At 41.2% G+C, this 24382-nt stretch overlaps 1 protein-coding gene across 6 annotated transcripts in view; it reads right to left on the bottom strand.

Annotated features, from left to right (window-relative positions):
• LOC131108007 (uncharacterized) overlaps positions 1 to 24382 on the bottom strand; it is a 122506-nt gene that overhangs the window by 28675 nt on the left and 69449 nt on the right. For all 6 annotated transcript variants that reach the window (XR_009120373.1, XR_009120374.1, XR_009120376.1 and 3 more), the window contains one exon: positions 12605 to 12827. Coding sequence is in view for 2 of the 6 variants with exons in the window: in XM_058058589.1 (XP_057914572.1) it covers positions 12605 to 12827 (223 nt within the window). In the remaining 4 variants the exon portion in view is untranslated. The remainder of the gene's footprint in view (positions 1 to 12604; positions 12828 to 24382) is intronic.

Raw genomic sequence — 24382 nt, forward strand, 5'->3', positions numbered from 1 at the left:
GTTATTTTCTCGAAATAAAACACACTCTTACTTTTGTCATACAAAAAACTACAGTGATAAATCATGCTTTTACTTTGAAAACAAGAAACAAACCAACTCGCAATATATACTGCTTGACATTGCCATTTAGTCCATCCTGCTGCCAACGTTTTTGTTTTTTTCACGGTGACGTCACGTTGTGTTGCATCCTGGGTAATTTGAGTGTGCAGTATGCATCCGGGAACTTCTCGCATACTCAAAAATCGCATACTGCATGTGTAGACACACTGCATACTCAAAGAGTTACTATTACTATTAGGTAAGTACGCAGTTTCAAACACAGCCCAAGTCTTAGTGCTCAGAAATAGCTCAGAAGCGACTTTGAAGCAAACTTGACTTTCCTGCTGAGTGTTCTTTAAGGTTCTGGAGGTCACACGCGTGACAAGGAGACAGATGAGTCCAATTAACTCATCCCTGCGCTTCTGACGATGACGATCAGGCCTCACAAAACGACGTCCAACAAAAGCCCTGCTCAATAATAAGTGAAGCCGTTAAAGCTCGACATTGATCTAGAGCATTAACGTGCCAAAGAAAGAAAGAAACAAGTGGTGAAATGCACATTGGTTATATGTTATTGAGGCTTGTAAAAATAGCTTGACATGGAGGCTAATTGTGCTTGTTGCTGAATAATGGATCAGAGTGGTGGAGAGGAGGACTTCCTGGAAGCTCGCCCTCAGGTGAAGATCCACAACCTTCTTCATCTGTTCTATCTTTATTTTTTGAATCACTTCATTTATCATTATGCGCCATCATGAAGTAGTCAAGAAGTATACCCTTGTCTTTTCTTCTCATCTTTAAAGACGTACTGCGGTATTTTCCACTGAAGGCTGTCTGATGTGAACGCCTCACCATCAGCGATGTTTATCTTGATGAAAGTGTGTCAAATCAAACTAATGCAAAGATAAACTTATCTGTCCGAGGCCAAATTATATCTGCCAAAGAGATTATCACAGCACTTCGTCGAATTTTTTTTTTTTTTTTTTGGGTCTAAAATGCATCAGCTTCATTGCATGGGTTTGCAAACTAAGGTCGATGCAAAGACAAACTCGCAAAAACTCATTAGCCGCTCACGTCGGGCCAACAAGAGAGCGAACAAAGCAGTTTATAACAAGCCTTTAAGTTGTGCAGGCATTCTTCCATGGGATGCACCCGCTGCTCTGATGAGAGCGCCGACATCGCACTGTCAACTCTGCCGCGTTGCGCCCACGGGCCGGAAGCCACATTAGGCCGACATGCAACAAACCTGATAGGGATATTTACCAACAAAGACAGCGTGTGCTAAGAGGATTAGCTCCTCTGTCACTGTCAGCGTTTAGACAAAGAGAAAGTTGGGAATTTAATTGTCGTTTTATATGTAAAGGATGTAGGATTGGAAATACAATATCTGTCTCCAAGTATCTTATTCCAGGTTGTCAGGGGACAATACTATATAAAGTAATTATGAATGTACTTTAGAGTAGTCAGTAGCCATGTATACATGGACCCAAATATTCCAATTGCATTCGGTTTATTTGCTCAAACGGAAAGAATCTAACCTTTGTATACATCTCATTCCGAAAGAAAAGTCCCAATCCAAATGAACATATAATCGGATTCCCTGGGGTGGAATATTCCTTTCCCCAATCCGATTGAGGTATCTTGTACCTGCTCAAACTGTAAGTTATTCTTCGTCGTGTTTTTCTTCTTCTGTTGTTTATTTGCGGTTGGCAAGCAGCTTTCGATGTGCATTAGCGCCATCTGTGGAACAGAATCTAAACCCTTCTATACGCCATTCACAAGTCCAGTTTTTCTTGAAAAATAAAATATATATCTATATAAAACATGTCACGAGTTTAATTATAAAATATTAGCAATATTGAATTTTATCTTTTCCTGTTTAAATTTATCCTGAGTGCGTTCTTTTAGCATATGCTCAGATATGACCTTCTTCGGTTTTAAAAATGGAGGCGAGCAATCGGCACTGGACTGCTGTGGAAAGTTTGTTTTTGATCCAAACTAAATTTCAAGACTGGACGAACAAAAAACTGGCAATACGGAGTTATTCCAACAAGTGAAAGAAAAACTCGGGAAATCCGGTATCACGTGATGTTGATGTTTACGCTTTACTGCACATGCTCCATTGACTATTGTTGGATTATAGCAGTGCATGTAGGCAAGAGATTGGAATATTCCTTTCCATGTATACATTGTTTTCGGAAAAGTCATTCGGAAAGAGGAAAAACTCCTCATGTAAACGTGGCAAATGTACAGCTTGTATAGCATGTGACGGTGAAATTGTGTCCTTGATGTGAACATTTTTTAAGCACCGCTGCCTTAATCCTCTTGGATGTGGAATTAACCAGAGCTAACCAGAGTTGGCAGCATTCATGCACATTGCTTGATTGTAGACAAGATATCATTATCTTGGTACTCACTTGTGTTGTCAGCTATTTCTATATTTCTAGTCTAGTCACTTTCTATAGTAGAGCCCCTTGAATAGACATGTTTTTTTTAATGTATTAACTTTTGACACATACATCTTTAAATGTAGTAAGAAATCGTACAAATAGTTGAACTCATTTGCTACCAAAGACGTATTTATACGTTTTTTTCAACCCGACCGCTCACTCCCAAAGACGTATTTATATATGGTTTACATTTTTTTTGGTTCGAGAGGCACAAAGAGGTGATGATATAGTACAATGCACAGTAAAACATATGTTGTTGTATATGGTGCTGTTTTAAGACAAAAAAAAAAGCCACATAGTGGCAGAAGTCCATTTTCTAAGAGCTGGGCATGCATCTCTGCAGCAACCAGGAATTGAAAATGCATTTCAGCATGTAGCCCAACAACACAATACTCGGAATACTCGGTGCCTCGGAAAATCTGTCAAAATCATCAAAAAATATCTGATACCCAGAGGCATGGCTTTTGAAAAATGCCTGGTATTGAATGAGTTAATGTTTTCAAACTGGACAGTTTTCCAAAAATATGAGTAGCAAGACCAAAGATCAAATCACATTCTAAGTTGTCCCGATGTGAGCTGTTTGGGTGACCATCAATGTGCCCTAATTCCACCTGACATTTCCCAACTGCCTCAATATTCGGATATTATGATCAGCGGCGCATAATGCAGGCGGGCATAAATAATTTGGGCGCATTTGGCGGAGGTCTGATTATTTGAAGCAAGTTTCTGTTCCGGGCTTTGCAAGAGAAAGAGAGCGCGAGAGAGAGAGAGATAGAGCGAGAGTGGGGTGGGAGTCAGGGGGTGGCGGATCCAAAAACACCATTAGCCAGGTGGTATGCCATGAATTAAAAATAGACGAACACGGTTTTCCAGTCAGGCTTACCCCCAAACACACACACACAGAAAGTCAACTTCCCTCCAACCTGATGGAAAAAAAAAAAGCATACCGGACTCAGATACATGACCCACATATCCCAGTCTCCGTCCGAGCTTCCACTGTCATCATCCGATGTTTTCACAGTGTTTTACCATCCAATTTCTGAGGAGGCTTCCTTCAGGGACGTGTGAATCAGACGACAAACATGTGAAAGAGGCGCCCTCGCAGGAGCGGCGTTAGCAAGCTGTCATGAAAGCCTGCAGACCGACTCGCCTACACCAGCGCTCAGGGTTTTGGATCCATGTGATGCTTTGCAATTCACGTCAACTGGATGAACCCGGAGAGGCTGGTCTCCTTTTAAAGTGCAGTGGGATCCAATCTAAGGGGATTTATTGTTAGCGCAACAAGATGTGACAAGGAAGTTTGACAGGAATCAAAAGACTGTAGTAGCGCTAGTTTTTGGTTTTCGGGGAAATGATATGAAAGTGGGCGGCACAGCGGTTTAGTGGTTAGCGCGCAGACCTCACAGCTAGGAGACCAGGGTTCAATTCCACCCTCGGCCATCTCTGTGTGGAGTTTGCATGTTCTCCCCATGCATGCGTGGGTTTTCTCCGGGTACTCCGGTTTCCTCCCACATTCCAAAAACATGCTAGGTTAATTGGCGACTCCAAATTGTCCATAGGTATGAATGTGACATTACATTACATTACTTTCACACTGCATGGAAAAAAAAGTTATCCTCCCAGAATGTGTAGAAGTGGTAAATTTTTTGTTTCTTATTTTGTTCTACTGAAACCCCTTTTTTAGTTTAGAATGAAGAAATTTGAGGCTAGTTTTCTCCGGGTACTCCGGTTTCCTCCCACATTCCAAAAACATGCTAGGTTAATTGGCCACGCCAAATTGTCCATAGGTATGAATGTGACATTACATTACATTACTTTCACACTGCATGGGAAAAAAAAAGTTATCCTCCCAGAATGTGTGGAAGTGGTAAATTTTTTGTTTTTTTATTTTGTTCTACTGAAACCCCTTTTTTAGTTTAGAATGAAGAAATTTAAGGCTAGTTTTCTCCGGGTACTCCGGTTTCCTCCCACATTCCAAAAACATGCTAGGTTAATTGGCCACTCCAAATTGTCCATAGGTATGAATGTGAGTGTGAATGGTTGTTTGTCTATATGTGCCCTGTGATTGGCTGGCGACCAGTCCAGGGTGTACCCCGCCTCTCGCCCGAAGACAGCTGGGATAGGCTCCAGCATCCCCCGCGACCCTCGTGAGGAAAAAGCGGTAGAAAATAAATGAATGAATGACATGAAAGTTGAAATACTACATTGTGTACATGATATTGTACTGTGCTTGCATAAGATCCATAAGATCCTAACAATAGCCTGTGTGTTCTGTGCTGTATATTTAATTGGCACTCCATCACTCTGCCCTCTTTCCTGTCGTCATACCAGCAGATGGAGATTGTAAGGCTTGATGGCGCATTCCGCAGATATCCCGATTTGTACAACCCCGACTCAGGAGTCCAAAGGCCAAGGAGCGTACAGCGAGCAACTTGCGCACATGAGGAACGCCGTAGCTTATGAGGAGGATGAAATGAAAAAAAAAAAATCTGCGGAGCGGCTCAGGGAAAGATGAATAATTGTGAGGGAATTAGTCCTTCGGGAAGGGCAAGTCCTCCAGAGGGGCGAGAGAAGCAGCGATGGGGAGAATGAAATGTACACCATTGCAAACATGTTTATCTTATCTGGGGGGCTCAAGTGTTTGTGTGACGCCAGTTCAAAGCTTTGTCACATTTAAGCGTGTCACTAACTTATCTCCTTCGCTGGCTTTTGTCTGTCAGTGGCACAAAGAAATAATCTTCAAGGTCTGTCATACGGTGCCCTCTCTTTAAAAAGGGAGCTCTTTGCATGCTCACAATATTCCGGTATTAATCGTTATATTGGAAATATTTGAAAACTTTTCAGACATGGAAACAGGTTCATTCATTCATTCATTTTCTACCGCTTATCATCACAAGGGTCGCAAGGGTGCTGGAGCCTATCCTAGCTGTCTTCAGGCGAGAGGCGGGGTACACCCTGGACTGGTGGGCAGCCAATCACAGGGCACATATAGACAAACAACCATTCACACTCACATTCATACCTATGGACAATTTGGAGTCGCCAATTAACCTAGCATGTTTTTGGAATGTGGGAGGAAACAGGAGTATGGAAACAGGTTTTTTTTCCGAATACCAATTTTTAATCAGAATTTTATGAAGATGAATAACACGATTCAGACACTCAAATCCCTACTGTTGCAACAAATGTATAGCAACCCACACTAGCATGAGTCTTATTTATGTCTTACATGGTTTATTCACTTTTATTAGGTCTACTATATTAGGCAATTGAGTGTAAAGGGGATGCTGCACAGTAGCACGCAGGCCTCACAGCTAGGAGACCCTAGTTCAATTCCACCCTCGGCCATCTCTGTGTGGAGTTTGCATGTTCTCCCCGTGCATGCGTGGGTTTTCTCCGGGTACTCCGGTTTCCTCCCACATTCCAAAAACATGCTAGGTTAATTTGCGACTCCAAATTGTCCATAGGTATGAATGTGAGTGTGAATGGTTGTTTGTCTATATGTGCCCTGTGATTGGCTGGCCACCAGTCTAGGGTGTACCCCGCCTCTCGCCTGAAGACAGCTGGGATAGGCTCCAGCACCCCCTGCAACCCTCGTGAGGATAAGCGGTAGAAAATGAATGAATGAATGAATGTAAAGGTGACTATAGGGGTGTTATTTCCTATCTGGAGGGCTCTGATAACGTCAAAACCCCATTTTCTATGCTGTATCTGTGAAAATATTCAATTTATAAATAAGGAATCCTACTTAACAAATGTAAAGGTCACTATAGGGGGGTTATTTCCTATCTGGAGGGCTCTAATCATGTCAAAACCCTATTTTCTATGCTGTTACTATGAAAATATTCAATTAACGAATAAGGAATTACAATTATTACCAACAATATTCGGAAAGTGGCTGACCTGTAACAAAACTATCCCCATTGCTTGATGATGCAAGTTTTCGGAATATGGACAATATCCCGGTTATGACAGGAATACTGTGTGCAAGTGCAACATAGTCAGTGTTTCAGCGGTTTCAACAATTTCCTCTGTGAACTCAGTAAAAAGTGCTTCATAAATAAATGTGCCTTGCCCCGTGGCGAGCGGCAAGTCGTCGTCTCCGTGTTCACCTAATTGTGTCACTCACTCATCCTCCACTAAACAGCCTTTCCAGGTCATAGCCCAGCTTCGTCTTCGCACAAACCAGATGAAGCAAGAGAACGATGGGAGGCAATCGGTGACTCCTGACATCAAACTTGGGAGGAACAAGTAGAGAGTAAAGAAATTAATGACGCCTGCCGATGCATTTTTCATCGCCTCTACAAGAGCCAAGGTGTAATGTGGGCGATGTTTGGCTCGGGCCCTGCTAAGGTGGCATGAAAGATGCATGGCACCACTGGAGAGATATAAAGAATTTAGAGATATAAAGGATATATGACAAATAAATCAAGATGCAAATCTCACCGGGCGCCAGTGGGACTTCTCCAATGAAAACGGCCTGAATAATTGAAGAGCAGAGAGGAAACATTTCATCAATGAGAAGAGTGCTGCTGGAAAATGCCTTTTTTTTCTCCCTAAAGCTCTCTGGGGGTGCGCTTTTGAGCAGAGAAGCCCTCTATGAGATAAACAGAAAGCTCATTCTTGGACAAATGGTTGCACAAAACCTTTTGGAGATGTCAGATGAAGATGTCTTCAGGGGAAGTCGAGAAAATGTAGTCTGCGGTCTTGTCAGAAGTTAATACAGAAAGGTTCATGCAGGAAGAGACTTATTACAATACAAAAGTAGTTTTTTTTTGGGGGGGGGGGGTGTCTTAGAGCAAGATTGCGTAAAAAGCAACTGAACCTATTTCCACGATACTTTGTGGCACAGCAAAATACATTTGATTTTTCTCAAAAGTGCAAGACGTTAAGTTTGTTTTTAAGTTTTGGTTTTCATGCTGGCAACACTGAAAAACTGCACCGTCAATTCCCCGGAAACTTTGTCAAGGCACGTGGCTTAAATTAAGGAAGTATATCCGCCGAGTGCGAAAGTTATGATTTTGCCTATGTTAATTTTTTTGTTTAAGTTCTAAATAATTAAAAAAGTTCTAACTAAATGGATTTGGACGAAATTTGCATGGAAGAACTGATGCAATTTCGGGGCTGATCCAGATCACTGTCTGGATCCAGGAATGTTTAGATAGGAACATTTGTGCATATACCTCGGTCAGAGCACAGAATGATCCAGATAATGGAATAATTCCAGATACTATGATCCAGAATGAATGAAATGCTTTCAACTTCCTTCTTAAATAATCTTTCTTTCTTTCTTTTTGTGATAGTTTTGACTTTATTCCATAATAATTTTTCCCCCCCAATATAAATTTGATGATATCTCTATACCAAATATCAAAAATGATACCTTTATTTTGTTGTGGTTCTCATAAAATTACAATTTTTTTCAAAATAAAATTATTTGATTATTATTATTATTATTATATAGATATATATTTTATAATTATATATTATATATTTGTCCTCATTTTAGAAGTTTATTCTCAGAAAATTGCAACTTTTTTCCTGGTTATAATACGTTGTTTTGTTTGAATGTTTTGGATGTAATATTTACTATTTGTTCGCATAATATTAGATTTGTTTCTTTCAATTTCTGCTGTTCTTTTTAATTTTTCAACTATTTCTACTTTCTTATCCTAATAATGACTTTATTCCAACAATATCCGACTTTATTCACTTTCCTTTGGAATGTGGGAGTAAACCGGAGAACCCAGCGAAAGTTCCACACAGAGATGTCCAAACAGAGATTCACATTTTTTTCCCCAAAAAATATTCACTTGAAAAAAAATCAAGTATTTTATTATTGCAACTTTATGTTACTAATTTTATGTCATGTGATGTTACTAATATGATCTTTCTCATAATATTCCAACATTGTTAAGATGTTTTAGATTCGTGTGAGTGCTGAAGTTAAAACTGTTGTGATCATTGTGTCCATCGGACTTGAAAATCCAACACCGGTGATTCTTCCTGGTACAAACGTGACTCGTCAAAATGAAATCAAAGTTTAAACAAGTTACTTCATCAAACTAAGCTGTTGCTGTACAAGCGTCAGCAAGTTCAATACGACACGGAGGGTTGGAGGATGGAGTGGGTGGGGGTGGGTCTAGAGTTTTGTTCCTCATCTCCATGGTGAACCGGCGGGGTTGCCAAGCACAACTGTCTTGGCAACGGCGTCGCCAGGGATACGGGGCTCCCCGTAGATGAGGCTCATTGATTAGAGTTGGAGCTCACCCCAGAGTCCTTGGAATGATTAAACACTGTAGGGTTGTTTTGGAGAGCAGAAGGGGGGTGGGGGGGGATGAGGGCCCGGGGAATTGTGGGAAGGACTCTGAGGTCATATTCATTAAGAGGAGGTTGGAGGTCCTGTTCTGAGTCCAAAGTGTATTTCTGTTCTCTTTGTGACTTCATCAGGGAGATGACAACTAGATAACCTTCACGGGAGAGGAAGTTTCCTCTTAGGTTAGTTTGATATGAAAAACTGTTTGGGTTTGTAATGGTTACCTGTCGTTTAAGCTAGTTTTCAAGAATAGGGGAATAGCACCAGTGCTATTCAAATACATTTTGACCATCTCTAGCAGGACTTTTAGGTAAGTGGGAGAGCACTCATTGAACCCAGTGTCTTCTCACTCAATTAATTCAATTATTTGTTTAGCCTTGTGACTCCGTCAAGTGTTCGTTCTTCAAATGCCGTATTCAACAAACGCTTTTTTATGTACTACCCGTGCAAGATCATTTTTTTTGCCTGTGTTTGCAGTTAAGTTCCAGACGGCAGACATGATTGTTTTAGTTTTGGCACTAGAATTGTTTTAGGGTAAGACACTACGATGCAGGCATGGATCACCATGGGCTGAAATAGTGCTAGCCACAGGTGATCAGCGTTGAAAAGCCTTTACCGGCATATACCGATCACATGATTTTTCACGGAAATCATCGGAAAACTGATCTGCGGCCTATGGATCTGAGTATTCCTATAGTTTACACCAGTTATTGATCCTTTTTAAACACCTGATGATGGTGCTGCAAAGACCCTGACAGGAGTGACCTGCTGTTATTAAGGCCCTACTGCAAAAAAGGAAGGAAGGAAGGAAGAAAGAAAGAAAGAAAGAAAGAAGGGAAGGAGAGAATGAAAGGGAAGAAGGGAGGAAGGAGAGAAAGAAAGGGAAGAAGGGAGGAAGGAGAGAAAGAAAGGGAAGAAGGGAGGAAGGAGAGAAAGAAAGGAAGGAAGGAAGGAAGGAAGGAAGGAAGGAAGGAAGGAAGGAAGGAAGGAAGGAAGGAAGGAAGGAAGGAAGGAAGGAAGGAAGGAAGGAAGGAAGGAAGGAAGGAAGGAGAGAAAGAAAGGAAGGAGAGAAAGAAAGGAAGGAAGGAAGGAAGGAAGGAAGGAAGGAAGGAGAGAAAGGAAGGAAGGAAGGAGAGAAAGAAAGGAAGGAAGGAAGGAAGGAGAGAAAGGAAGGAAGGAAGGAAGGAAGGAAGGAGAGAAAGAAAGGAAGGAAGGAAGGAAGGAGAGAAAGAAAGGAAGGAAGGAAGGAAGGAGAGAAAGAAAGGAGGGAAGGAAGGAGAGAAAGAAAGGAAGGAAGGAAGGAAGAAAGGAGAGAAAGAAAGGAAGGAAGGAGAGAAAGAAAGGAAGGAAGGAGAGAAAGAAAGAAAGAAAGAAAGAAAGAAAGAAAGAAAGAAAGGAAGCAAGGAAGGAAGGAAGGAAGCAAGGAAGGAAGCAAGGAAGGAAGGTATTGCACAATTTGAAATTGCCAACGAAATGTCGATGCCTGGCTCCCGTATAATAATAAATAATAATAATAATAATAATAATAATAATGTGGAGAATAAATCGATGACATCAAATATGAACAACAATGTACAGCGTAAACAGTAAATTGCACAGACGATTTAAATAATTTGGAATAAATAATAATAATAATTTAAACTAGTCAACGATGCTTCCATGACACGTACCAGCATTCTGTTCTTGTTGAGGACGTAATACAAAAACAAAAAAAGGATTCTGCTGTTGAAGAGAAGTACCATAAACAAATCATAGCAACAGTACAGAGAATAAATATTATAATACCGTGTACCAGTTCTTTACCTGACCTGACAAAGAACACCGAGTCATTCCCTAAAGAACTGAAGAGCAAATTGTGAGCGTCACAAGGGACCTGACACGTGTCTTTGCTTGCACTCGGCCCGAGAGGTCGTGACGACGGCGCTTCCTGAATGGCGTGTCATTGCGGGTTAAATGCACATATTTAAATAAGTGTTGTGACATATGCGGTGAGCAGCGTGTCACATCTCCGACTAAAGAGTAACTGACAAGCCAAAGAACAAGTTGACAGCTTGTCTACACTCCTTCATGTCTTAAACGCTGACCGCTGACCTAACGCTTCCACTTTAAAAGTTGCTATTCAGGTCTCTGTTTCACATTCACATCCTGGCTGGTGATGTCATCCAGAATGACACTAATTAATTTCACCTTTTTCTGCATTACAATATTGTACAACAAAACACGAAGATGATATTTCACTTTTAAGGGGAAAGGATTAACTCTGCATATGTGTTTTTCTTTTTCCTGCACTTTTCATGGCCTTTTCTGCCATACTTTTTCTATTAAAAAAATGGCATTTTGAACAAGGGATGCTAAAAGAAGAAGCACCACTGTATGCTTCCTCACTTGTTATCAAAGCTAATGTGAATCGGGGGTGTCATTGAGGGCCATATCGCAGTTATGGCTGTTCTCAGAGGGCCACTTATAAATGTCAATATATATGAATATATCATGATATTACTGCACAATTGCCCATGCATTTGATTATTACATTTTTACTCACAAAGGTAATATTCTTTGAAATGAAAAGTGAAGTGAGAATGTCAGGGTGACAAGCAGATGTTCAAGTATTTATTTTTGATTAAAAAAACAAACTTCTATTATAGCTTGCTGACACCACATTGCTCAACTGTAATGCAAAAGCTGTAAGCTAGCGAACTAACTAGCCTATAATTTGTTCATTCTAAACTAAAAAAGGGTTTCAGGAGGACAAAATAAGAAGCCAAAAACGTACCACTTCCACACATTCTGGGAGGATGGCTTTTGTTTTCATTTTTCATACCATGTTGTCCATGCAGTGTGAAAGTAATGTAATGTAATGTCACATCTCATCAGCCAATCACAGGGCACATATAGACAAACAACCATTCACACTCACATTCATACCTATGGACAGTTTGGAGTCGCTAATTAACCTAGCATGTTTTTGGAATGTGGGAGGAAACCGGAGTATCTGAAGAAAATATGCAAACTCCACACAGAGATGGCCGAGGGTGGAATTGAACTCGGGTCTCCAAACTGTGAGGCCTGCGCGCTGACCACTCATCCGCCGTGCATTATTTTTTTTAAGCTATGAAATAGTGAGGGAGCGGTGTTTGAGGGACAACTGTACTCGAAGTACAGGCAACATACAATGAAATGGTAGGTCACTTCTGGCCCCTGGGCCTTGACTTTGACACCTGTGATGCAGACTGTTTTACTGTTAACAGTGGATAACTTCTTTATACACTTGTACAAGTCAAACGTTTTAAAATAGATTACATTATGCATGACTTAATTATTTTGACACTTTTACACCAAACTTTTATATAAAACATTCACTGTAGAGTTCATGTAATTTATTTTGCAATAGTTTGACACTGGATCTGATTATTTCTATGATGAGAAATGTGTTTTTAATATTTTGGATATGGTTGACTTGTGTGCAAAAACCCGCAGCTATGCACCCCAAGAAATGCTCAAAAGAAACCGAAAACGACATTGTTTCAACACTACATTTAGCTATTGATGAATTATGCGGTTAGAGTTTGTTAGTATTGTTTTCATAACATTCATGAATTTGAAACTGGTTTTCCACTAACTCAAAAAATGTCAGATTTTCCACAAATTGCAGTTCATGATGTTCTACTAAATTCACCGTATTATATCTCTTTTAATACGTTAACAAACATGAATAGAAAAGACTTGGCTTGAAGAGCTGGGAGTGTTTGCAACCATTGGAGTTGTGCTTTAGTGTGAAAGTGACATTTGTGTCAAGGACTACCTCGAAAAAGGAGACCACTTGGCAAGTGAGCAGCGGCGTTTGAGGTGGTGGTGGCGGAGGGTGCTTCGGGATGTCGGGTAGACGGGGTCGAGAGCCAGCGCTGGGGACGGGGGTCTTTGTGTGTTTTGTTGGCAGTTGAGACACTCCTCATGGCCGATGGACACACGCCACACAGCTTTGTCTCGGCTTGGAGGGCGGCCATGAGTCGGGCGTGCGGGTCGTCCTGGCGACACACAAACACACACATAAGTTAGGTAAAAGATGGCGATCAGTGAAGACTACATATGTAGAGACATGTACATATTTCACAAAAGATGTCGGCAACATTTAGATCATGGGTGACCAAAGTGCGGTCTGAGTACCATTTACAGCTCACAGATTATTGGTCTGTGGCACCCATCCATCCATTTTCTATGCTGCTTGTCCTCAATAAGGTCGCAGGAGTATGTTACCCCAGCCGACCTTGCCGGGTACACCCTGGATTGGACTGGCGGGCCACACAGCTAGGAGACCCGAGTTCGATTCCACCCTCGGCCATCTCTGTATGGAGTTTTCTCCAGGTACTCCAAATTGTCCATAGGTATGAATGTGAGTGTGAATGGTTGTTTGTCTATATGGGCCCTGTGATTGGCTGACGACCAGTCCAGTCTCGCCCGAAGACAGCTGGGATAGGCTCCAGCACCCTCGTGAGGATAAGCAATAGAAAATAAATGAATGAATGATTGATAAGAAACTATTATGACAGTGTGCCATACCGTGGCGGTCAGAGTGGAGTTGACTGAGAGGGCGTTTGTGGAGAAACTTTGGGTGAACCCGGTTCACCTGGAGATCAGGAATGTGTTGAACGCCCCCCCCCCGTGGTGTATCTTTCAACCCTCAACTATGCCAGGATCTTGGAGGAACAGAGCATCCGTTGACAGCAGGCGCTCCTCCAAACATGCTTTTCATGCCCTGTGGAGGCCCCCCTGTACAGGAGAGGCTCTCTATCCCCCCTCCCCAAAAAAAAGCCAAGCCTCTCTATCCACTGCAATCAAAGACAGCTTCATTATCTGCTGACTAATTTGCCCCCGAGATGACTCTCAGGTAATAGCGGAGCAGGTTTGTGCCGCTCCTGGGACTTGAAGACCCTGACAAAGGGCCTTCACAGGGTCACGGGTCCTCCCCTCCCTCCTTCTCCAACCTGTATAGAGGGAGAAAATGTGGAGTCTCCTCAGCAGGAAGGGGAGCCAGCATTGGGACAGGCGGTGATACAACGTTTGAATGCCCCGACCGGGGACACACCGTCGTGCCTCTCCAATTAAATTATCCACTTGACAAAGGCGAGGCCTGAGGAACTGACACTTCCATTGAGAGTGTGTCAGCAGCTTTGTGGGCAGCGACAATTTCCATCTCTGCAAAAATAGATTTGCTCCCGAGGGGAGCAACAATAGCAAGGCAATCCTTCTAATGTTTTTTTTTTTTTTTTAGGGGATGAAAATAGGGATGAGAGCTAGGGATTTGGATGGTTTACTTACAGCGGCCCAGGGAACTGTCGCTCGGAAGTGATAATATATCTGACAAAGTGGGAAGTTATTTACACGGGGTACAAGTTGAAATCACGCAGGACACAAGAAGACTTGGCAAGAAAATAATCAAAAACACTTTAGCCATTTAGCAGAGAAAAGCACTCGTGAAGTGTCAGCCTGTAAGCGAGGACTCGCAAGTCTCACGGAAACACAGAATTCCACTCGCATGGCCATTCCTGCATCTTAAACCACTCAAATAATTTGCCTTAATAAAAAAATGCATATTTTTTATAACAAGATTGACATTGGGTCCCCCTCTACTACCTGAAAAACTGAATTTCTGGACTTTTCAGGTCATCACAGACTTCACTTTTTCCACCAAAGTGTTCCAGAACTTTTAGTTCCTGGTAGTTACTGCTGAAATATAGTTCCTAGAACTAAAAGGTTCCTATGGTCCTGTGTAGCTCAAAACAAGCATCAGGTAGAGTAGTATTGTAAATAAACAGTCCATATTAGGTCACATTTGTTTTTTATGTTTTTTTTAAGTGTCAGTAAATAAAATATAAAGCAGATACAAAACAAGAAAACTAAACGTCGAGGGGCTAGGAGGGACGTTTTTCCACCCCCAAGAGGAACTTTAGGTGGAATATTTCACACTACCAGGGTAAATAAGAAAGTCCCTCATAAAGTTCCTGTGCTGGAAAAAGAGCTTTTATGACCATATGAATTAAAAAAAAATAATTCATTTAGCCTCTAACCATCAGAGCTGCACGTTGGACGAGTGGTTAGCATGAAGGCCACACAATCGGGAAGACCTGGGTTCGATTCTCCGCTTGGGCACCATTCATTCATTTTCTACCGCTTATCCTCACAAGGGACGCGGGGGTGCTGGAGCCTATCCCAGCTGTTTTCGGGCGAGAGGCGGGGTACACCCTGGACTGGTGGCCAGCCAATCACAGGGCACATATAGACAAACAACCATTCACACTCACATTCATACCTATGGACAATTTGGAGTCGCCAATTAACCTAGCATGTTTTTGGAATGTGGGAGCAAACCGGAATACCCGGAGACTTTGCAAACTCCACACAGAGATGACGGAGGGTGGAATCGAACTTGGGTCTCCAAGCTGTGTGGCCTGCGCGCTAACCACTGGGCATCATGTACAACTATAATTGTGAAACTAAAAAAAAAAACATGTTTCGATTCAGTTCTGGAACAAACTAATGATGCTAACCAAGGTTTCGTTGTACTTGTAATTAAAAGAAATTTCCCTATTTCTACTACATTGCTATAAAGTCACAAACTGTGGAAAGTAAGTCAATGTAAAGTTTCCGATACATCATTGTTCACGCTACATGTCACAGTCTGACAGATAGATCCATTTAAGATGAAGACCACTATAGACGGTACCATAGGAGAGCCCAGAGGACCATCTTGTCCAATGAGCGTCACCAGAGGGTCCAAGCCACGGCAAGAAAGAGCCAGAGGAAATAAAAGGAAGAAAGAAATCCTCTCCTTTTGTCTCGCTTTCTGGGTCAAGGCCTAATTGATTTCCTGATTAGTTGTCCATCAACCTAAATCACCAAACTGCTTCCACACCTGAGACAGACGCGTGATCGCCTCCTTGAAGGATCCATTAAAACTGAGCAGCTTATTTAACTCTTTAACCGCTCTATTCCATAAACTCTGTGAAACGTGATTTTAGTCATATAAAAAAATGGCAATTAGGGAAATCCTCTTTTTCCCATAAGGGATTTTGACACTTCTGATTATTTGTCTGTCGAGTAGAGGCCTCAATTAACACATACATTTTGTTTTTCATTCGTTATCATCAAGGGAAATTTCCAATAACAGTGGAACATAGAAGGAGAACATCTAGACTAGTTGCTTGTGCATCTCATTTGTCATTTGCTGCAATTATCTCCTCCTAAAGACAATGTGGCCATCATTTCCGCAGACTGACAAATTATCGCCTAGCATGGCGAGAAACATATCAAACATCAACGAATTGACTCTTTCACACCATTAAACATCCTGAAAATGGTCCAAAAAAATCCCTGGATCCAGACGGTGATCCGGATCACCTCCAAAATGTCATCACTTCTTCCATATCCCATTTCATCCAATTCAATTCAGAACTTTTCGAGCTAGTCAAAAGATGTCAAATGAAACTACTCAAGATTTAAAGCAGGGGTGGGCAAACTACGGCCCAGGGGCCACATCCGGCCCGCCAAGTGTTTGAATACGGCCTGCCCATTCTTTCCAAAGTATTTCATTTAAACTCAACATACAACCTGGCATCATGGCTTGACTCAACCTTTTCATGGTTTTAAGTAGCTGTTTTATCAATTTGGTTATTGGATGTGGTCTGTTGTTTACAAAGTGCTCCTGAAAAAAGGATAATAATAATAATTGATGTAAAACACAATTATTTACAATTACAAGCACTTTTAAAGTATTTTATATGTATTTTAACTCAATTTCACACAAATTACACAAAAAAAAGTTATTTCAAGTGCATGTAAAGTACTTTTAAAACTGATTTTGAACCTTTTGCAGCACTTTACTAGGAGACGGTATCACGCCATAAACAAGCAAAACAATCCTTTGTCAGGTGGGTTTTCTCCGAGTACTTTACTATCCTCCCACATTCTAAAAACATGCTAGGTTAATTGGCGACTCCAAATTGTCCATAGGTATGAATGTGAGTGTGAATGGTTGTTTGTCTATATGTGCCCTGTGATTGGCTGGCCACCAGTCCAGGGTGTACCCCGCCTCTCGCCGGAAGACAGCTGGGATAGGCTCCAGCACCCCCCGCAACCCTTGTGAGGATAAGATAATAATAATAAATTTGATTTATAACACACTTTATATCAAATAAATGATCTCAAAGTGCACATACAGCAGATTGCATGACACTTTTACAGATAATAATAATAATTCCAGGTGGACTGTTATGTGTAAAATATATTGTCTGCCCCCACCCCCCAATCAATTTTGTTAAATCAATGTGGCCCACAAGTAAAAAAGTTTGCCCACCCCTGATTTAAAGAGTGTGATAGTGACGGCATGCCAGCTAACTTTGCTATACAGTCGGCCCTCATTCATCACTGTTAAATGGTTCCAACCCCGACTGTGATAGGTGAATTTCCATGAAACAGGATTCAATATTAATTAATGGAATATTTTGTATTTATAGCATAGAAACACGGTTTTGACTGGGCTACCCTGGATTTTTATTTGTCGTTATTGTACCTGTTGTGAAGAAAAAAATTCAGATGTATGATGTAATCTTGTTCCTTAATCCGCATCTTATGCTACCAAGCGATGCATGTTAGGGACTATTGTTTGCTTTAGGCTCAGGTCAATGCTTTTCCTTCAAGTGCGCCATCATTAAGGGACTATTTTGGTGCGATGGTGGTAACTCGATACAAAGCAAATGACGCTGACCGCTCCCCCACCAGACTAAAACCGTAGCTGCCCTTACAATACTTACTGAATAATTCCACCAAAGTGGAGCCATCATTGAATCATTTATCCTTCCAGTCTTGCCTCATGACATCATTGAAGCTGAATATTCCTACGGCAGATGTGTGCGTCCGAAACACTCGAAACGAGTATCATGTTTCGAAAACAATGTTTTCAAAGCGAGCAAATGGTCGCAGCGAGATGCAGAAAGTGCCCGACGCCTAATTAAAATGGTGGAGCTCTGCAACAAAGCACCCCTCTAGAGTGGACTGATTTGCGGCTCTGTGTAAACAAATTGTGTTTAATTTTACATGAGTATTTGCTTGGCGCCGTAAGAGTACGGCCGTGTCATTAATAAGCCAGACTTTGCTCATCAGACTGTAAATGGCTGGCTTCATGTATAAAATATAAGAAGAATAAGAGCGGGCCTGCTTTGCTTAAAGACGGCCAAGAATGGGCCTGACGCATCCTGGGATGGAATTTATGGTGCATGTCAACTTGACGGTGTTATATCATAGCACCGCTACCTGATGACATGATGAAACACTTTGGTTGGTGGTTCAACCCTTGGAGAGCATAACGCCTCTTCTTTCTGAAATTGAATACGTTAATCACGGCCTTTAAAAAGACAACAGTTCCAAAGCTACAGATGCATTATGGCCAAATCTTAATATGTCGACTTGGTAATAAATCAAACAATAACTATTCCTTTTTTATGGACCCACACTGATGGCAGAATATACTTTCTGAGCCAATAACCATACATCTAACTGTTTGAAAAAACGACATACAAAGACAAGTACTATAGTACTATGTAGTACTGTCAACAGGAATATGACATGGAAGCTGACCATCATTCCAGATGAAGAGCGAATGATTGGCCGATGTTTGTATACACGGTGAGTGACAAGCTGGCCAATGACCGACAAATGAAGAGTCAGTAAGTGGGGGGGGGGGGTCTTAGGGTCAAATATGTACCATACAGTTCATCTTTCAATACCAAATATATCCTTATAATCCCAACAAAAGAGGTGATGATGCAACTGTGCACTAATGTATTAACATTTTAGAACACTTTTAAGCCCTAAAGTGAATTTGTTAAGGGATCATTCAATGGCTGAATCACACATGGACACCAGGAAGTGAGAGTGTGGAGGAGTGTAGCGTGCAGAAGGTTCTGCATTCTCGGGAAATTTTTTAGTCAAGAACTGATATTTTCCTGAAACTTGCCTATGTTTTACTGCTGATTACTAAAGAACGGTAAAAGGTAGAAACAAACTTTTTGTCTGATGACAGACAGGAATCTAATTGTTCTTTTGATAGGTTCTATGTTTATATAGCCGCACAACACAATATTCTGTGTGCTTTAAAAGATCAGTCTAAAATAGCCGGTACTGAAAAGTCTTTTAAAAAAGTGGCTGAGATTGAATGAGATAATGATGTTTTTTGTCAGCTAACAGTAGGAATATGACAAACTTTACCTGCTAGTTTTGCTGGCTATATTGCTAGATGGCTCTTTTCCAGCATGGGTCACACAAGTTGATGCCCCTCCACACAGCGCATATAAATAAGAAGAAAGAAAATGCTGTTGAACGCTGCAATGTCCTAATTGAGAGATGCGGTGAAATGGTTGTAGGGTGTTTTCAATTCATGGTTCACTCCACATCCTCCTCACCATCATACATGCATGCACACACACACACACACACACACACACACACACACACACACACACACACTAACCCTGTGGTTTGGATCATGAATAAATTGAATAAGCTCTTACTAAGCTACTAAATACAGCCGTGGTGTCACGCTACAGTGAGTCGAGTGAGTTCATTTCTAATTGTTGCTTCTCGCAGACGCATGCAGCTGAACTACAAATATTGACATTGTGATGCTGCAAAGAAACACAAGATAAGGCTATACCACGTGTATACCGCCTGTATAATAACATTTGTTAATTACAGCTTTAAAAAGTATTTATATCTCAGTTAGAAAATTAGAAAGCACACATAAAATTTAAAAAACTTTAAAAAAATACATATTAACTATGAAATAATAAAATAAAATCGAGTAAATAATACTATGTATGCTAAATAATTCATAGACATTAAAATACATTAATTGACTTAATACAATAAAAAACACATCATAAACGCGACCAATGTGACCATTGTCATGAATTACGTACTTTCTAAATTCTAACGATCTCTGTCTTAGCATCATATTTTATTCATAAATTATATTAAAAAAATAACATACGTGCACAAACTCCCAAAAGCACACAGGATAAAGGCTATACCGCATGTATATCGCCTGTATAATAACACTTGTTAATTACAGCTTTAAAAAGTATTTATATCTCAGTTAGAAAATTAGAGAGCACACATAAAATTTAAAAAAATTTAAAAATAATTAAAAATACATATTAACTATTGAATAATAAAATAAAATAAAGTAAATAATTATATGGATGCTAAATAATTCATATACATTAAAATAACTCATTAATTGACTTAATATATTAGAAAAACACATCATAAAAGCGACCAATGAATGAATTACATACTTTCTAAATTCTAATGATCTCTGTCTTAGCATCATATTTTATTCATAAATTATATTTTAAAAATAACATTAGTGCACACAGAAATATGGCAGATGTCCTGCACTGAAAACAATACATTTTGTCATTCAAATGTTATACTGTATGTTGCTACAGTAATGCTATATTGTTCCACATAAACTACAAAAATGCTATATTTTAAGAACTTTGTGATGTTTTAATCAACTAGAATGCACCGTTTTATCAAAACATAGTGTAATTTTCTACTACAAATGTAGTAAGTAGTTTTTGTACAAAAGGAAGCTTAATTACCACCTTAAATCTGGTGTCTGGTGCTAAAATATGCAGCACGGAGAGAGTAATGCATTGAATGAAGAATGTAAGAAAAGCACAGAAGTGCACTTCCATTAGATGCGGCCGAGTGAAAAAGACACAAACAATGTGGATTTTTCCCCAGACTTTTCCGTCATTTGAATGCAGGCCTTCCCTAAAGCTGGGGGTTAATCATATGAATATTTTAGCAGACATCCATTAATTTGGTTGTAGCGCTGCCAGCTTACCCGATATAACCCATTTTCCTGTTTCCAGCGTATACTTCAGTGCCCATCTAAAGATACCCTGAAACGCACTTAAGAAGAAGAAAGAGTTCATTGGCCGTGATGCTTGCTCCTATTCCGCTGGACAGATCATTTAAGGCGGGGGGTGCAGGGGGGGGTTTATTGTTGTCTTGGTGCAATGTCATGTTCGTTTCTACAAGGACGGGGCGCCGTACAGGAAAGATAAAGTGAAAATGAACAACAAGGGGGAAGTAACTTCTTTTGAGTGGTTGATTTTATGTGTGTGTGTGTTATAGTAGGGTTCAGTGTTTGATCCCAGGCTGTAAAATTGATTATCTGGTGGCAGCAGGGTGAAAGGATAGGAGTGTGTGTGGACAGCACAAGAGTTGGTTATGGGGGGTTCTGAAGGGAGGGTGTCCCCTGAGGAGATCTTGTCTTAAGCAGCTTTCTGTATCTCGGACTAATGCTCACTTTGTCACCCAAACAGGGCGGGAAAGCTAATCAATAGCCTTTGATAGCGACTATTAAGAGTTATAACAAGCTTTTTCCTCACGCTGGGCTGCTCTGCTAGAAGAGGAGAGGCCGCGGGGGTCGCACGCAGCCTTTCTTGACATGCTCTGTTGCCGCATTGGAGTGCTTTAAAGCAAGGCTGTACAAACTTTCTCTGAGGGTTGCTACTGATAAAATCTCAAAAGGTCATTTTCCATCCATCCATACTGCTTGTCTTCATTAGGGTCACAAGGGCAAGAAGCGAGGCACACCCTGGACTGGTCACCAGCCAATCACAGGGCATATAGACAAACACCTATCTTATATGTAGTGAAAGTAATGACTCTTTACGGGATCTGCACAAAAATTTAAGTGGTTCTTCCTTCATTCCTCTCAAATTTTTTGCAGAAATGTATGTAGTTTCAGGAAAATATCAGTTGCCAACTAAAAAAGGGAGAAATTTTCCATTTTCTTTTCCTCATTCGGGTTGCGGGGGTATGCTGGAGCCTATACCAGCTGACTTCAGGCGAGAGGCAGGGTATACCCTGGACTGGTCACCAGCCAATCACTGGGCACATAGTATAGACAAACAACCATTCACACTCACATTCACACCTATGGACAATTTGGAGTCGCCAATTAACCTAGCATGTTTTTGGAATGTGGGAGGAAACCCAGAGAAAACCCGGGAAGAACATGCAAACTTCACACAGAGATGGCCGTGAGTGGAATCGAACTCTGGTCTCCTAAATGTGAGGCCTGAGTGCTAACCACTCGTACACTGTGCAGCCCAAGAGAGTTTCAAAACTTGCCTGAATAGTAATTAGAGCAAATAAGTCAATAATAGGGTGGCACGGCGGTCGAGTGGTTAGCGCGCAGACCTCACAGCTAGGAGACCAATTCCACCCTCGGCCATCTCTGTGTGGGTTTTCTCCGGGTACTCCGGTTTCCTCCCACATTCCAAAAACATGCTAGGTTAATTGGCGACTCCAAATTGTCCATAGGTATGAATGTGAGTGTGAATGGTTGTTTGTCTATATGTGCCCTGTGATTGGCTGCATGGCGACCAGTCCAGGGTGTACCCCGCCTCTCGCCCGAAGACAGCTGGTATAGGCTCCAGCAACCCCTGCGACCCTTGTGAGGAAAAGCGGTAGAAAATGAATGAATGAATGAATAATTGCTAGGAAAGGGTGGGCAAACTTTTTGACTCGCACACCACATTGGGTTAAAACATTTGGTTAGGGGTCATCTATATATATCAGGGGTGGGCAAATATTTTGACTTGTGGGCCGCAATTGTCCGGAGGGCCAGAACATATATTTAACACACACACACTATTTTATGCTTATAATTTTCCTTGAATTATTGTCTAATTTTACGTATCTGTAAAAGTGTTACACTATCAGCTGTATGTTCTCATGTGCCTTTTTTCATCCGACTTGCCAGTTTGTATATTAAAAGTTGAAAGACTTAGAAAGCAATGAATGAATGAATCTAAAGCCACCTCTCTCCCAGCTTGGAGAACTCCAATAAACTTAATTACCACAATGTGGAACTTGAGTATTTACAAGGTGGGGAACAGTGGTCATTTACGAGAAAAAACTAGGCTATTGTAGATTGGCAAGCATAATCAGGATGCATTGTGTCATGCAAGCGTATTTTTTCTACTAAATCCAAATCATTTATCTGCTATTTGTCCACTTTAGGATGACCTTGAAAAAAGTGCGTAGTTGGTTTAATGTCACCAAGCATGGGAAAAACTGATTTCAGGCAGCCTTTTAACACTGACTGGTAAATGTGTTGAATTTACGAGGCAGCATTAGCTCGACGGCTATGCCAATGCTGACATCATCATCATCATCATCAGAAGAGGAGGAGGAGATGCACTTACAAGCATACTATTGTTTGAAGATGGCTTTCTAGCTGACGTCATGCTGGATGATGATGATGATGTCGAGTGGACCTGCTGAAAAGATGGCAGCAAAGCAGAGGCCGAGGAAATGAAATCTCCGTCATCCATCTATTTTTTTTTTCCTCTCTCGATCTCTTGTTTTTATGGGCTTTACAGTAATGCTCAGAGGGTGAAATTATTCCTGGAGCCCTCCCCGACTTTATTTCCTCTCATATCAATACAGTCGGCCGACGTAATTTCCGTGTTGATGCGATTAAAGAAATATTATATTGTGCCAGGGCACGGCCAAATTGACTTTGGTGGCAAGGTCTTGACAAGAAGCAGACACGCGGCTTTATGCATCAGTGACGGCGTAACCATATTATCCATGCACTGCTTCCTTTGCTGCACAGCAACATGCTGCCTGTTTCCAATGAAGACAAAGGGCCAGGGGATGGGAATGGGGGTGTAGACGTGCAGGGATACACCTCAGCTCGGGAAAGTATGATACCAGGAACAGCTGCTGTTGGAAGTTAACCCCAAATTTACAGAAATCTTTGGATTTTGGACTTTCTACTGGAGTTAGCGGTACCCATTTATCGACTTATCCAACTGACATTCAAACACTTGGGGTGCCCGCAATGGGTTGTGGTCCAAAATGTTAGCATACATGTAATACAGATATCCTCAAAGTTTTATAATCATTAGGAAAAAGCCGAAAGAAACATTCATTCATTTATTTTCTACCGCTTTTCCTCACAAGGGTCGCGGGGGGCGCTGGAGCCTATCCCAGCTGTCTTTGGGTGAGAGGTGGTGTACACCCTGGACTGGTCGCCAGCCAATCACAGGGCACATATAGACAAACAACCATTCACACTCACATTCATACCTATGGACAATTTGGAGTCGCCAATTAACCTAGCATGTTTTTGGAATGTGGGAGAAAACCCACGCATGCACGGGGAGAACATGCAAACTCCACACAGAGATGCCCGAGGGTGGAATTGAACCCTGGTCTCCTAGCTGTGAGGTCTGCGCGATAACCACTAGACCACCGTGCAGCCCCCAAAAGAAACAAACAAATGGTACTTCATGGACAATTTGCTGTCAAGTCATGTCCTGGCAACACGTTTGACTCAACAGTAGCCATGTTTTTCAACCGCTCTTGTTCAAATTTTACACACATGTGCTTGTCAGTCCCCTTAGGGTGCGTACCAATTTTTGTTGTGATTCGACAAAAAAATCCCAACAAATTGCAATGGGTGTAATTTCAAGTAAATCCAATTTATGGTGTTTAA

The sequence above is a fragment of the Doryrhamphus excisus genome, chromosome 20, assembly GCF_030265055.1.
Source record: "Doryrhamphus excisus isolate RoL2022-K1 chromosome 20, RoL_Dexc_1.0, whole genome shotgun sequence".
In the NCBI taxonomy this organism is placed as follows: Eukaryota; Metazoa; Chordata; class Actinopteri; order Syngnathiformes; family Syngnathidae; genus Doryrhamphus; species Doryrhamphus excisus.